General features: G+C 45.8%; 1 protein-coding gene across 3 annotated transcripts; it reads left to right on the top strand.

Annotated features, from left to right (window-relative positions):
• Positions 1 to 310: 310 nt before the first annotated feature.
• On the top strand, positions 311 to 15039 carry Trmo (tRNA methyltransferase O). Of its 3 annotated transcripts, none has more exons than XM_052717162.1 (5): positions 311 to 754; positions 1972 to 2146; positions 3596 to 3753; positions 8190 to 8831; positions 12793 to 15039. In XM_052717162.1, exons 1-5 carry the CDS (start codon positions 679 to 681, stop codon positions 13050 to 13052), a joined length of 1311 nt encoding a protein of 436 aa, XP_052573122.1. In that variant the 5' UTR covers positions 311 to 678; the 3' UTR covers positions 13053 to 15039. The 3 variants fall into 3 exon arrangements, with proteins under 3 accessions (XP_052573122.1, XP_052573123.1, XP_052573124.1); XM_052717163.1 differs by lacking the exon at positions 311 to 754 and adding an exon at positions 1186 to 1459; XM_052717164.1 differs by lacking the exons at positions 311 to 754; positions 3596 to 3753 and having other exon boundaries at positions 2014 to 2146.
• The last annotated feature ends 509 nt before the right edge of the window (positions 15040 to 15548 follow it).

A 15548-nucleotide genomic window follows, 5' to 3' on the forward strand; every position in this document is an offset into this window, starting at 1 on the left:
CAAGAAACGTTCACAAGGTTGGCTGTAACATGCACCACTCTTGATTTACTTGGGCTTCTTATTCAACAAATAGTTATTGCTGAAAAAGTGGAGCAGCGTGGTAAATATAACCCATACCCCACGCCCAAGCAGAATTTTAAACATTTAACCTCCGTTCTCTAGCTCAGGGGGTAAAGGAACCCGCTAACACTGACGAGCCACGCGGTGAAAGGGGAGAACCGGCTCCCGCACTGTCATCTGACTTCCACACGCTCCCACGCACACATGAATGTAAAAAAAAAAAAAAAAAAAAAAGCACCCTAAACTCCAGTTCTTTTGCTATGTGATCACAGATATTCACATCATTTCCCTTTGAAACTGGGTCATTCTTTGGTCACGGAGGCCGTTTATAATTCAAGGGTATCTTTGCGTGGACATCTTTACCCACGTGTCCCATCTTCGGAGGGCACACTGCAGGCTTTCCCAAGAGCGCCAGAGCCGCATAACGGGTGGAAGGGGGGCCGCACGCACAGCTTCTCCGCGCCCAACTCAGCCCTCCACGCGGCAACCGGGCCGCCATTGCCGGCGTTCTCCGAGACCCGGCACCGAGCGACTACTGCGCAGGCGCCCAAGCCTGCAGGGCGGAAGCGGAAACAGAAAGCTGCGCACGGCGTGTGGACGACTCAGCGGCCCGCAGCCATGCGCGGCTTGGCGGAGCGGGGTTCCAGCTGCACAGCAGCCCCGTGCGGGTGCGCTCAGCCGGCCCTGGAGACAGGTAAACTATAGGAAACCGGAGGCGCCGCGCCCGGGGCAGCATCACGTTAAGCGGCTGGCTTCCTCACCGAGAAGAACGCGAACTGCCTGTCGGGCGTTCTTGTCCTTGCCGCCAAAGTTAGGGTCACGTGTCCCCGCGATCACGTGACACGCCCAGGCCCAACGAGAGTGACGTATTATGTTCCTTACGGGGTGTGGCCTGGCCTTAGTCCCAACACAGTAGCTCGCTGGGTCGACCATGTGTGTTTTATGATCTTTTTCCTTAGGGAGATACAGAGAGCTAGGATGTATGTGGCTGATGCTGGCATTTGGCATTTGGCAGTTTCTTCGTCTTTAATCCTCTTCCACAGGAGCATGGACGAGGACTTAAAAACAACAAAAACCCCAACAAGCACCCCAAACAAGCAAAAATAACACAGCAGTACCCAAAAATACTCTTGGAAAAAAAACTTGAAAGTTGTCAGAAACATACACAATATAGAGGGACAGAGAAAGCCAGTCTAGGAAGATAATTTACAGTGTGATGTCTGTTTTTTACAGAATTCAGAGTAAAAGAAGTATTGTTTAGGCTCAGAAGTACATATGATAAGATCATCTTCTGGAAGGAAACAGATGATGATAAAGCACAGATTGCAGCTCCTGGAAGCAGTCTACAGAGATACAAGCAGTTAGTACAAGCAGTTAGGGACTGTGGTTGGTGTGGCTGGTTGGTACATTATCCGTTAACTTACATACATGTTGCATATAATTTTTTCTCTGTATAAGTAATAGAGTTTTTATAAGTAAAAAGTAAGGAAATGTTCTGTGAGAAGACAGTCTCAGATTTATAGTCTTACTGGTTGTGCTAATCAGATTTAATGTAAATGAGGTAAAATGGAGATCTGGGACATCTCAAAGAACATACAAAGAAGTAATTGTAAATATAAATTATAATTGTAAATTATACCTCAATATATAATCAACACATTTATTATGTTAATATAATTTATGTATTTATATAATTATAAATAAAAATTAAGATGGGTATGCTGGTGCACAGCTGTGATCCCAAGGGGCTGATACTAGAGGTTCATGAGTTTGAGGCTGACCTGAGCTACATAGCAGGACTCTGTATTTAAACAAAATGTTTTTAATAATTGTGTTGTACCTAGATTTTAGAACTATGAAACCAATACATCTTTGGCCTTTTGAGTAATCTTACCCAATTTTCTTTCACAGGAAATCTTTTCACTGAGCCAATAGGCTACTTAGAATCATGTTTCATGGCCAAGAATGGTACTCCAAGGCAGCCATCCATCTGTAGCCACTCCAGAGCCTGTTTGAAAATCAGAAAGAGCATCTTTAATAATCCTGAACATTCCTTGATGGGCCTAGAACAGTTTTCTCATGTTTGGTAAGTTGTTTTATAGTTAGAAGTGGTAGATTGGGCCCTGAGAAAGTACGCCAGTTGAAGGCAGCTCTGGAGCCTGCCATCTATACCATCCCTATCTGTATGATTATGGATTATGTATGGATTCCCATACTCAGCTTGTGCACTTGGTGGTTTGCATATTTGGGCACCTTTAGGATCTTGGGAGTCACTAAGGGAACATGTTTTAACTTCAACTTGTTCTGATTATGATGGCTTTGGAGCCTGTCCTGGAACTCACTCTGTAGCCCAGGCTGGCCTCGAACTCACAGAGATCTGCCTGCCTCTGCCTCCCGAGTGCTGGGATTAAAGGCGTGCGCCACCACCGCCCGGCGATGGCTCCCTTCTGTTGAACTGAAACCATAGACCTCCTTGACTCTGCCCATGGGTCTTTATGCTGGTCTCTCAGCAAACTGTGGCCTGTGGACCGAATATGGTTCACTGCTTATTTGTGTACATTAGCTTATGGGATCACAGCTGCACCCGATGTGTAGCATGATCTGAATCTGTATACCGTCAGTGGCATGCTATTGTCTTATGTATTGTGTGTGGCTGCCACTGTAAAATTCTGCTCTGGTAGCAGAATAGTTTAAACCGCTACTGGTTGGCCTAAAATCCTAAACTATTTACCATCTGACCTTTTATAGAGAAAGGCTCTATTGTAGGCCTTTGAAGAATTCAGTTTACCCTTCCTAAAAGACAGAAAGCCTTAAAAATTTGGATACTACTTGCTCTCACTAGGAATTCTGTTTCCGTCCATGTTTACCTTGCCCAGTAGAGAAATACAGTGTTATGTTTTCAGTTTGTCCTCTGAATTGTTATTGAGACTCAGGGTTAGCTGTTGCACATTCTTGTTCTTTGCTTTGAGTCCTGTGTTGAGTTCTTTACTTGATGATATACGTAAGAATGACTTATATATTGTAAATATCAGCTAACCCACTATGTATAGCAAACATCTCCTAGACCTAGATTGAATGATTTAATTAATTCAAACCTGTTATTGTTTTTCTTCATGGTTTCTGGCTTTCATATTCTGTTTAGAAAGGCCTTGCCAGGTTGAACTTTTCTGAGCTTCGATTTCTTCACCCTCAGAGTGAGGGCTAAATAATACCTCCTAGGATTGTTACGGCACTGAATGGGTATGAAAACGTTAGCATACTACATGGCAAACAGCAGGCACTTCAAAGTGGTGTTCACTTGGCCACGTACAAGTCTTAAGTTCTTGCTGTATGCCGGTCTTGGTGTTAAGTACTAAGCATGTGGAGATGACTTTCTTCCCACAAGGATGGAGGGAGGGCTCATTTTCTATGACTGATAATTTAAGAAAAACTATTCTTTCTGTTAATTAGTGGGAGATTACATTCCCTTCTCAAATCATTATACTAAAATAATTTGTCCTCTTTTTAAACAAGTGGTTTGATTTATTTTCAATAGGATTTTGTTTGTTTTTCACAAAAATGGCCATTTGAACTACAAGGCAAAAGTGCAGCCACCTAGGCTAAATGGGGCAAAGACTGGAGTGTTCTCCACAAGGAGCCCACATCGCCCCAATGCGATAGGACTGACGCTGGCCAAGCTGGAGAAGGTGGAAGGTAACTCACTCATTGTACTCTACTAATGCTGGCCACGCTGGGCAAGGTGGAAGGTAGCTCATTGTACTCTACTAAATGCTGGCCACGCTGGGCAAGGTGGAAGGTAGCTCATTGTACTCTACTAACGCTGGCCACGCTGGGCAAGGTGGAAGGTAGCTCATTGTACTCTACTAACACTGGCCACGCTGGGCAAGGTGGAAGGTAGCTCATTGTACTCTACTAACGCTGGCCACGCTGGGCAAGGTGGAAGGTAGCTCATTGTACTCTACTAACGCTGGCCACGCTGGGCAAGGTGGAAGGTAGCTCATTGTACTCTACTAACGCTGGCCACGCTGGGCAAGGTGGAAGGTAGCTCATTGTACTCTACTAACGCTGGCCACGCTGGGCAAGGTGGAAGGTAGCTCATTGTACTCTACTAACGCTGGCCACGCTGGGCAAGGTGGAAGGTAGCTCATTGTACTCTACTAACGCTGGCCACGCTGGGCAAGGTGGAAGGTAGCTCACTCATTGTACTCTACTAATGCTGGCCACAATGGGCAAGGAGGAGGTAGCTCACTCACTTCTACTTTACTGACACTGGCCACGCTGGGCAAGGAGGAAATAGCTCACTCACTTCAACTTTGACCTTTCCTATCTTACTCCTAAAAGTCTTGTCAAATCAGCTGAGAATTCACTGTTAGCTGCTGTTCATGCCAACACTGGTGGCGTCACCTTTGAGAGCCCTCAGACACTTAGGGATGTACAATGATTGAGAGGGTGTCAGTGTTGGGAACACTACAAAACCAGCTCTTAGAAGGTGCTCAGAGCTTGGTTTTTTTGTTTTTTTGTTTGTTTTTTTTTTTTTTTTTTTTTTTGGTTTTTCGAGACAGGGTTTCTCTGTGTAGCTTTGCGCCTTTCCTGGGACTCACTTGGTAGCCCAGGCTGGCCTCGAACTCACAGAGATCCTCCTGGCTCTGCCTCCCGAGTGCTGGGATTAAAGGCGTGTGCCACCACCGCCCGGCAAAAATACTTTTTTAATTTTTTTTTTTTTGGTTTTTTTTTTTTTTTTTTCGAGACAGGGTTTCTCTGTGTAGCTTTGTGCCTTTCCTGGAACTCGCTTTGGAGACCAGGTTGGCCTCGAACTCACAGAGATCCGCCTGGCTCTGCCTCTCGAGTGCTGGGATTAAAGGCGTGCGCCACCACCGCCCGGCTTTTGTTTGTTTTTTTAATTTTAAATTTATTTATTTTTATTTCACGTACATTGGTGTTTTGCCATGGGTGTTGGGTCTCAGAAACTGGAGTTACAGACAGTTGTGAGCTGCCATGTGGGTGCTGGGAATTGAACCAGGGTCCTCTGGAAGAGCAGTCAGTGCTCTTAACCACTAAGCCATCTCTCCAGCCCTCAGAGCTTGTTTTTATCATTCTGCTATAAAAAACCAGTGCTACTTTAAAAACTTGTAGATTTTGTAATCATTAGATTAGTAATAACGTTTTTAAGACTTGGGATGTTGGAAATACAAGATGATTAAAATTCACTGACTAGTTTCAATTGTGATGTGTAATGCCCAGTTGTTCATGCACATGTGGAAAGCAGGAGAAGAGTAGTGTTATTTCTTCTTTGCAGCCTGAAGGAAAGAGACTGCAGTGCAGGCCAACACAGCTGTGCTGTTTTAAGTGCCCTGGGATATTACATTATAGGCTTTAACGTCTGTCTGTCTGACTGTAGAAGTGAAGTGCCGTTGTAGAAGATGGGATTGCTTTTAATTGGAGGTTTTCAGAGAGCTTCTTGGTTTTGTTTTGTTTTTGTTTTTGATACAAGGTCTCATGTATCCAAGTTGACCTTGAAATCCATATAGAGCTGAAGATGACCTTGAACTATGATCTCCGAGAACTGATTACACTCAGTTTACGTGGTGCTGGCGTTGAACCCAGGGCTTTGTGCATAATAGCAAGCACTCTACCCATTGAGTTCTACCCAAGCTCAGAGAGCTTCTCGCTTTTGACTAACAGACCAAGTTTTTGTTAGGGAGGCAGAGGATGACAGCATGTAGATAGGAGCAGGGAGCCCATTCCAGGCTGCATCTTGAGCGCTTGCTCCTGAAGGGGGCGGAAGCATAGGGCCTGCCTCTCTGACTCTACAGAGTTTTTGTTGCTGAGGATCTTACACAGTAGGTCTTCAGTGCTCTTCAGGACACTGGACTAAATAGTCGAGAGGCTGTTTTGTTCTTTTTGGGATCTAAACTGTGCTGAATTGTGCTCAATTATGGTAGGCTTTCCAGCAAAGTCATTGCTTACCCACCTGACTTTATTGAGATGGCTTACCAGCTGGGCGGTGGTGGCGCTCGCCTTTAATCCCAGCACTTGGGAGATAGAGCCAGGCGGATCTCTGTGAGTTCGAGGCCAGCCTGGGCTACAGAGTGAGTTCCAGGAAAGGCGCAAAGCTACACAGAGAAACCCTGTCTTGAAACCCCCCCCCCAAAAAAAAGATGGCTTACCAAATTGGACAATTGCTCTAGAACATTTTCTGAGCATGCATGTAAACTGCTTGTCTTGGTTACTTCCCTATTGTTGTGGTAAGACACCATGACCAAGGCAACTTATAAGAGGAAGTGTTTGTTCAGAAGATTATAGTCCATGACCACCAGCATGGCAGCAGGCAGACATGGTGCTAGAGCAGTAGCTGAGGGCTTACATCTTGATCCAAATGCTTGAGGCAGAGAGAGCTAACTGGGAAAGGCATGGACTTTTGAAATTTCAGAGCCCACCCCTAGTGACACACCTTCTCCAGCAAGGCACATCCCCTAATCCTTCCCAAACAGTCCCACCAACTGGGGACTAAATACTCAAATAGATGAGCTTCTGTAGCCCATTCTCATTCAGGCTACCACTACACATCTTGTTTTTTAGATAATGATAGAGATACATTGGTGATTAACTCAGATGAAAATTCCTGCTTGCAGAGAACTTAGCCTCTCTCTGTTGACGGAGGTGAAATCAGAAAAGTGAATGGGCAAGCTCTAATCAATTATGAATAGTGGAGGGGTGGAGACAGGAGTGCTTCTTTTCATAGCCCTCATAAAGATCATGTGCCTACTCCTGTGTCAGAAGGCAGGTTGATAAGAGAAAAGCATAATAAGTAATGGTCATGCACAGGGACAAATACAGCCTGGAGCCACGAGCAGCATGGGAATTTCCTCTGAACTCTTGGGTTCTCCTGTGAGACCTGTCATTTAGATAGTCCTGTGCCATCTTTACCCAGTTCCAGGCTTGCACATCACATGTTTCATCTGGGTCTTCTTGCAATCATGTTTTTCTAAAATAGAGTCAGAATCAATGTGAACACCTGCTGTATATGGTTCTCATTCAGTCAACGTTCTAAGAGTCAGGGTAGGAGACTCTGTACGAGTAGCAGGAAGTGGACAAGAGCTATCTGAGTGGGACAGCTGGAGACCTCTCTTCATATTTAATTATAGGGTCTTGTGCCCTGCTGACTTTTTTGAGTCTTCATGGACATATCTCTAGTTTTGTGTAATAAAATGATCCAAAGTGTATCTGTTTAGGCAGCACACCTTGATGATGTGTTTAAAACATTGCTATTTTTCAAGGGGTCAGCAGGATGGGGACCTAGTATTCAAATATATGAGCTTTTGGAGCTCATTTTTGCTGGCTCATCTCTGCAGTGAGGTTGTTGCAGAGTTCATTTCTTTATAGGTGTAGAACTGAGGGCCCCAGCTTTATGCTGGTGTTGACTGGAGGTACCCTGAGGTCCTGAAGGCTGTCCACATTTCTAGGGCATTTTATGGCTGCTTGGCACCTGGGCTTTCCCAGCGTGCTTGTACATTTCACCGGGCTGCAGGGAGAGTTGGTCAGGTTGAGTCTGTGGCCAGCAAGGAGTCCTATATGGAAATCATCTTTGGAGGGTATCAGAACTCTTTTGCCATATTCTTTGGCTTAGATTAAGTTAAACTCAGAGAAGGGGTTACACAGGGCATGGGCACCAAGTTGGGGAGCATGTCAGGCCTCCTAAAGTCTGCTTGCCCCAGCGGAAATATGCATTGGTCTTGGTGACATGCTGAAGACTGGCATGTGCCTAGCAGTGATGCAAAGATGAGTGAACCCCAGCTTGTGCTCCGGGGACCTGCTCACTGTCAAGGCACAGAGGCATCGTAAGCCATTGCCATTCTGTATGAAAAGGCTTGAGTGGAGGTTTATTCACTTATGCCTCTGTGGGACCGAGAAGAAAGAGCCAGGAAGATTTGTAAGTGACGTATTCTGTGTGAGCCTTGAGGAGTAGGAGTTTGGCAGGTGAAGATGTGGGTTTCCAGGCAGAACAGTGTAAGTGGGCTCAATGAAGTGCAAGCGGGTGTTTGGAGAGAGACTTAGGGGGTAATCCCTCCCTCCATTTGCCTGTACCCCTCTCTACTGTAAGCATGTAAGAGGATCTTTCTCCCCTTCAGGTGGCGCTGTATACCTGTCTGGAATTGACATGATCCATGGCACGCCTGTGCTAGACATAAAGCCCTACATTGCTGACTATGACTCACCACAGAACTTGGAGCCTTTGGAGGACTTGAATATGCAGAATAACCACCATAAGCCGAAGGCTGCGTCCCAGGCTGATGGCACAGCTGGCAGTTGTGACCAGCGCCTGCTCTCAGGGTGTGGGAAAGCACAGCACTGCCAGAGCGCTGAGGAGAAACTGAAATGCCTTGAAGACAGAACCCCAGAAGAAAACTCCCAGAAGTCTAGAGACAGCACAGAAACCCAGCACATTTTCCCTGAGGACGGAGAGAGAACAGTGGATTTGGTGCTGGAATCAAGCAGAGGTGACAGTGTGGGTATGGCTGAAGAGCAGCTTGGCCCACAGGATCTGAAGAGCTTTCTGAACGAAGGCACAGATAGGTCTAGGAACGTGGAGCATGCCTTGGTCCTGCAGGGGAGCAGTGCAGAGACAGGGTGGGCTTCCTGCCGTGCGGGGACAGCTGACAGAGCGCCCTGCAGTGTCGTCCCCACCTGGGTGAAGGAGGCTCCTGCAGCCTCTTTACGAGTCCGGTTTACTCCTCATGCAGACATGGACCTGAGGAAGCTCAGTTCAGGAGGTAAGCCAGGGTACCTAGGGTCCCCGAGGCCTGAGTGAGAGGTGAGCGCACGTTCTTTTGTTTTATATCGTTTCTTACTGTGCTGGGGATCAGGGCCTGTGCATGTCAGCTACAGACCCAGTCACATGATGAAATATATGAAATCTAGCCAGGATTGACACTTCCGAAAGCAGTTATATATATGGAATATTTGTCAGTGTGATTTTTTTTAATAATTTATTTATTTTTATATTCATTGATGTTTTGCCTGCATGTATGCCTGTGTGAGGGTGTCGGATCCGCTTGAACTGGAGTTACAGACAGTTGTGAGCCACCATGTGGGTGCTGGGAATAAGCCTGGCTCCTCTGGAAGAACAGTCATGCTCTTAACCACTGAGCCATCTCTCCAGCACCCCCCCCTTTTAATTTATATATACATATATATGTGTGTATATATATTTCGCCTTTTTCAAGACAGGGTTTCTGTCCTGAAAATCACTCTGTAGACCAGTCTGGCCTTGAACTCACAGAGATCCACCTGCCTCTCTCTCCTGAGTGTTGTGAGTGCTGGTATTAAAGGTGTGCACCACTGCTGCCCATCTTTTTAAATAGTTTTTTAAAATTTACTTATTTTATGTATATGGTGCTTTATCTGTATATACACCTGCATGCCAGAAGAGGGCATCAGATCCCATTGTAGATGGCTGTGAGCCACCATGAAATTGCTGGGAATTGAACTCAGGACCTCCGGAAGAGCTACTAATGCTCTTAGCCCCTGAGCCATCTCTCCAGCCCCATGACTGGATTTCTAAGGAGCAGGATTATAAACTGGATGCACGATCACAGGGCACTTTCTGTTTGACAACTGTGTGGTTGGTGGTTAGTTCAGGTGCTCAGAAGGCCTCTGAGAGTGACAGCTGCCTCAGGAGATGCCCATGACTTTTAGCCTTCATCTTTCAGTTACTTAATATTTATTTGATTGTAATCACGTGTATGCATGTGTGTCTGTCTTGGGGGTATGTGTCCATGTAGGTGCTGGTGGAGACCAGGGCAGGGCTCTGGATCTCCTGGAGCTGGAGTTACAGGCATTTGGGAACTGCCCGATGTGGGTAGTGAAAACCGAATTCAACTCCTTTGTATGAGCAGCAGGTGCTCTTAACCGCTGAGCCCTCTCCCTGCTCCGCTTGCCTTTCTCTGTTCTCTTTTGTGACAGTGTTCAGATGGTAGATTGTGCTTGCGTATACTTGGGTACACCCAATTTCTTTCTTGCTTTTCTATCTGGCCAAAGGTATCTGTTTTCTTCTGTCAGGGGACCCCAGGATCTCACAGGGAGAGAAGACCCTCCTGCCATAGTGCTTCCCCCTACAGGGCATGCACTTCCTGCCAAAAGAAGGCCACAGGGCTCTGTTTGGGAGCCCATTTAGCACATGGTTCTTAGCATGTGTTGTTTGACTTCCCCAGTCCATAGCAGATGGAGGATGAAGGGAGCTGGTGGCTGTTAAGAGGTGGGAATGAGGATGCTAGCAAGAAGTAGCTGGTTTCCAAGGAGATGACAGATCTGCACAGGGTTGAGAGCTGTTCTTGTGTTACTTTTCAGTAAACAGCCAGCATGGCCGTAGGGTGAGGTAAGTGCGTTTGTTTACTGTGCAGCTGCTCACTGAGCCTCTCCAGCACTGTTCTTGCCTGTGGGGGAAACATCAGTGAGGAAAGGGGGTCAGGAAAGCCCTGCCTCCACAGTTTGCATTCTAATGGGCGGAGAGATGTAAGCTCAAGGCATAGAAGTCAGCACACTGCCGTGCGAAGCACATAGAAATATACACTGTTAGAAGGTAATGGTGGCCCAGGATGTAACAAAGAGCAGGGCAGTGTTAGAGGGTTGCATTTGGAAATAGATGACCAGAGGAGGCTTCACTGAGGAGACACACGAGAGCAGACACCAAGGAGATGAAGGAGTGAATCAGTTTAACCAGGGAAAGGAAGCCAGCCTCTGGAGAGCCAGTGCATAGCCCGAGAGGAAGGGGGTGTGGCTTCTGAGAGGTCATGTAGCATAGTGAACTGAGGAGGGTCCCAGAGCCTACATTAAGGGCATGAGCCCACATGGGGTTTTATATGCCACTTAAAAACATTTGGAGCAAGGTGGTGGTGGCACACGCCTTTAATCTCAGCACATGGGAGGTAGAGGCAGACGGATCTCTCTGAATTCAAGGCCAGCCTGGTCTACAGAGTGAGTTCCAGGATAGCCAGGGCTGTTACACAGAGAAGCCCTGTCTCAAAACAAATAAACAAACAAAAATCCTAAACAACAACAACAAAAACCATTTGGCCAGGCATGGTAGCACACATCTTTCATCCTAGCACTCAGGAGGCAGAGGCAGGTAGATCTCTGTGAATTCGAGACCAGCCTGATCTACATAGTGAGTTCCAAGCAAGCCAGGGCTACACAGAGAGACCCTGTCTCAAAAAGCCAAAAGAAACCCCCAAACATAAATTTATTTGTTTGTTTCTCTATCTATCGTGTGTGTGTGTGTGTGTGTGTGTGTGTGTGTGTGTGTGTGTGTGTGTTGCACCTGTGCACACCATAGTGCCTATGTGGAATTGCAGCAATCAGTTCTTTTTTTCCACCACGAGGTATTGAACTCAGGTTGTCAGGCTTGGCAGCAAACACCTTTACTCCCTGTCATTCTCACCAGTTCCTTAAAATACACATACTCACACATATATGATTTACTTACTTTACTTTATGCGTGTGATTGTTTTGCCTACATGGGTGTGTGTGCACCATATGTATACTTGGTGCTCAAGGAGGTCAGAAGAGGGTGTTAGATCCCCTGGAGTTTTGGATGGTTGTCAGCCACCATATGGGTGCTGGGAACTGAATCTTAGTCCTCTGCAAAACAAGTGCTCTTAACTGCTAAGCCATCTCTTCAGCTGCCCATATATACTTTATTTTTGTTGAAGAATGCATACACATGGGAGGTTTTGTCACTTGAAAGGGAGACCATCTGTTTACCTGAAATATATGACTGGGCCTCTCTGAGGATGCTGAGCTTCTTAATGGTCTTTTGAAGTTTTGTCCTGGACTCTCCATCTGTTAGGAATGTGGCATTGCTTCTAGCAGTGGGGTTTGGATGCCTGGTTTTCTACCTTTCCTTCTTCCCTCTTTCCCTCTGCACTAAATGGTCTGGGGTTTATTATGTAGATCAGGCTGACTTTAAACTCACAGAGATCTTGCCTGCCTGTAGTTGGACATTTCTCTCCCGACTGCCAGTTTCCAAATAATCACTCAGAGGCTTGTATTAATTACAAATGCTTGGTTGATAGCTCAGGCTTGTTACTAGCTAACTATTACATTTAACCATTTCTGTTAATCTGTGTATTGCCACATGGCTCATGGCTTTACCTGTTCTTTAGCATGTCTTGCTTCCTGGGTGGCTGGCTGGCGTCTCTCCCTGAATCCACCCTTCCCATCATTCTCAGTTTGGCTTTCCTGTTTAACTGCCTGCCTGGCTACCGGCCTGTCAGCTTTTTATTAACCAATGAGAGTAATGCATATTCACAGTGTATTGAAGGATTATTCCACAGCACCTGCCCCTGCCTCTCAAGTGCTGGAATTAAAGATGTCTGGGGTGGATGGTGGGCAGCCTTGAGAATACTGAGAATGCCACTTGTTTCTTTGACAATGTCCCTTCCATTAGGAAAATGACAAGAGTTAAAGTATAGATTGAACATAGAAAGAGTGGTATTTGTGGACAGAAATGAAGGCTTGCCTCTCCTGTTTTGGAGATTTATAGAAAATACACCGCGAGTATTTTGTTCAGTAGAAGAGAACTTTTGGAGGCGCAGGTCTCTGTAATGAATAGGTTTCCAGACCCTGTTCCTTTAAATATGACCTGCTGAGCTACCACATCTCATGCCAAAACTCACTGTCTCCAAGTTTGACCTGCGTGATCGTAAGTACAAGCTTGTGTCTTTCTCGTTGCAGATGCTGGTCGGATGTCCTTTAAATACTTTCAGTCCACAGAGGAAGCCAAGTGTGCCATTGAGGCTGTGCTTTCGGCAGACCCCCGGTCTGTGTACCGACGGAAGCTCTGTCAGGACCGACTTTTCTTCTTCACTGTCGACACGGCACACGTCACATGCTGGTTTGGCGATGGCTTTGCTGAGGTTCTGCGGATTAAACTGGCTTCTGAGCCTGTTGAGATGACTGACCCTAAGGAGTCCTTGGTGGCTCTGGGGTCTTGAGCCTCATGGTGTTTTTAGACAGCCCAGTTGACCTCTGGATGTTCCTGCTTTTGTTGTTTTACCGCTTTGGTTGGTGCCTTTTAAAATATTGATTTGAGTTGGGTGGTGGTGACGCACGCCTTTAATCCCAGCACTTGGGAGGCAGAGCCAGGCGGATCTCTGTGAGTTTGAGGCCAGCCTGGGCTACAGATCGAGTTCCAGGACAGCCAAGGCTGTTACATAGAGAAACCCTGTCTCAAGAAACCAAAAAATAAAATATTTATTTGAAGTAACTGGTTTGATTTTGGTTTTGGTTTTGATTTTTCAAGACGGTTTTCTATGTAGCCCTGGCTATCCTGGAACTCTTTGTAGACCAGGCTGACCTCAAACTCACAAAGCTCCACCCACCTCTGCCTCCAGTGTGTGCCATCGTGCCTGGTGAAGGAAATATGTGTTAATAAACTTCTTTCACTGAGAGCTCTACAGCATGGAGTGCTCACCCTGTGCTTTGCTCCAGTGCTGAAGCCCCCAGAGTGCTGCTGTGGATGAGTGCCTGAAAACACTTGTTACTCTTGGTGCTTGATTCGGAGAACATCCTGTTTTATCTCATTGGGTTTTCAAGACAGGGTTTCTCTGTGCAGCCCTGGCTGTCGCTGTCCTGAACTCTCTCTGTAGACCAGGCTGGCCTCAAACTCAGAGATCTGCCTTTGCCTCTGCCTCCTGTGTGCTGAGATTGAAAGTGTGCGCCACCGCACCCGGTGACAGCGAACACCCTAACGGGCTTCCACTGTACAGCTGATCCATTCTTCAGTTCATATTGGCTTTTCTCCCTCAAGAGCCTGACCTCTCTATTGTAAGTCACACTGAGTTGTAATGTCTTAGGTGACTAACAAATAAAATGAAGTGACTATAGAAATCTTTATGAATTAAATTCCTGCTTTTGAGGGACTTCGTTACACACATGCAAATAAAAACTCTGAGCTTCTTTGAATATCCCGAGTCAGAAAGGAAAACCACCCCCAACCTCAAGAGAGTTATTACTAGTTTGTCTCTGACTGACTGTTAAGAGGCTGCCATGACTCAGCTTCTAGTGATTAGCATGAGCTGAACAAAATGTGGGGCAGAGTTCAGGGTGCTCGCTCATGTAGCCTAGGCTGGCCTGGAACTCTGATCCTCTTGCCTCGGTCTCCTGGGTCTGGGATGATAGGCCTATACCACCACCCCTGGCTCAAGATACGTTTTGTGCCTCAAGTCATGGTTTGTGGAGGAAGTGGACATAAATGAGTTAGTGTATTACAGTTTGATAAACTAATTAACACTGTATACTTCTGTGCCATGTAGGAAGCGATTAGAGGAATGTGTGGCCTGTAGGTGATTTTAATGAGATGCTCTGAGATAACTGAGGATTTATGATCGGTGTAGCCAAATTAGACACCTGTCAACTTGACACTCTTTCCTAATCACAGCTACAGATCTCAGAGCTGATTGATCATGGTTTGGAAAGAACCCCACGGCCTGTGGAGACTTGTCCAATTGTGGCTGATGACATTCCACTCCTGGGAAGTCTGCTCTGTAGCTCTGTTGCCTTATCATTACTTAACAATGTTTTGGGACAAGATCTTCAATTCGATTTTTCTAAAGCCTTTTTTTAAAAAATACAGACTGTAAGAAGCTGTAAAAATAACTCAGAGGTTCCTTCTAGCTTTTACCTGGCTTCTTCTAGTGGAAACATCTAAAAGTATGTTGAAGTATTATAGCTAAAAAGTTGGCATTGGTAGGGCCCTTTAGTCTGATTCTGATGCCTTTGTGTGTGTGTATGTGTTCATGTGGGTGTATATTGTGTATATATGTGCACATGTGTGTGGAGGCCAGAGATGGAATCCACATAAGAAAAGTATTACTATGAAAAAATCCAGAGAAACCCTGTCTCGAAACTGCCACCCCCAAACAACAACAAAAATGCAAAAAAAAAGAACAAAATAAAAAACCAGATCTAATGTCTCTACAATTTTTTGTTTGTTTGTTTGTTTTGTTTTGATTTTCGAGATAGGGGTTCTCTGTGTAGCTTTGTGCCTGTCCTGGAACTCACTCTGTAGACCAGACTGGCCTGGAACTCAGAGATCTGCCTGGCTCTGCCTCCTGAGTGCTGGGACTAAAGGTGTGCGCCACCACTGCCTGACCTGTGTCTCTACGATTTAATGAACTTCTATACAGTTAGAGTTAGCATTTGGAGTAGAAGTTGTTGAACTTCACATTAAGTTTTCCACTTTCAGTATTGAATATATTTTATACCTTTTTTTTTTTTTAAAGACATCCATCTCACAGTCTTGGAACTCACTGTGTAGACCAGGCTGGCCTTGAACTCACAGAGATCTGCCTGCTTCTTCCTCCAAGTCCTATGATTAAAGGCCTGTACCACCATGACCAGCTTAAGTGAGTTTTTTGGGTTTTTGTTTTGTTTTGTTTTTCTTTTTTTCCTAAGACAGGATTTCTCTGTGAAATAGTCCTGGCCATCCT

Source organism: Peromyscus californicus, unplaced genomic scaffold, assembly GCF_007827085.1.
Source record: "Peromyscus californicus insignis strain IS unplaced genomic scaffold, ASM782708v3 Scaffold_5__1_contigs__length_169319896, whole genome shotgun sequence".
Taxonomy (NCBI): Eukaryota; Metazoa; Chordata; class Mammalia; order Rodentia; family Cricetidae; genus Peromyscus; species Peromyscus californicus.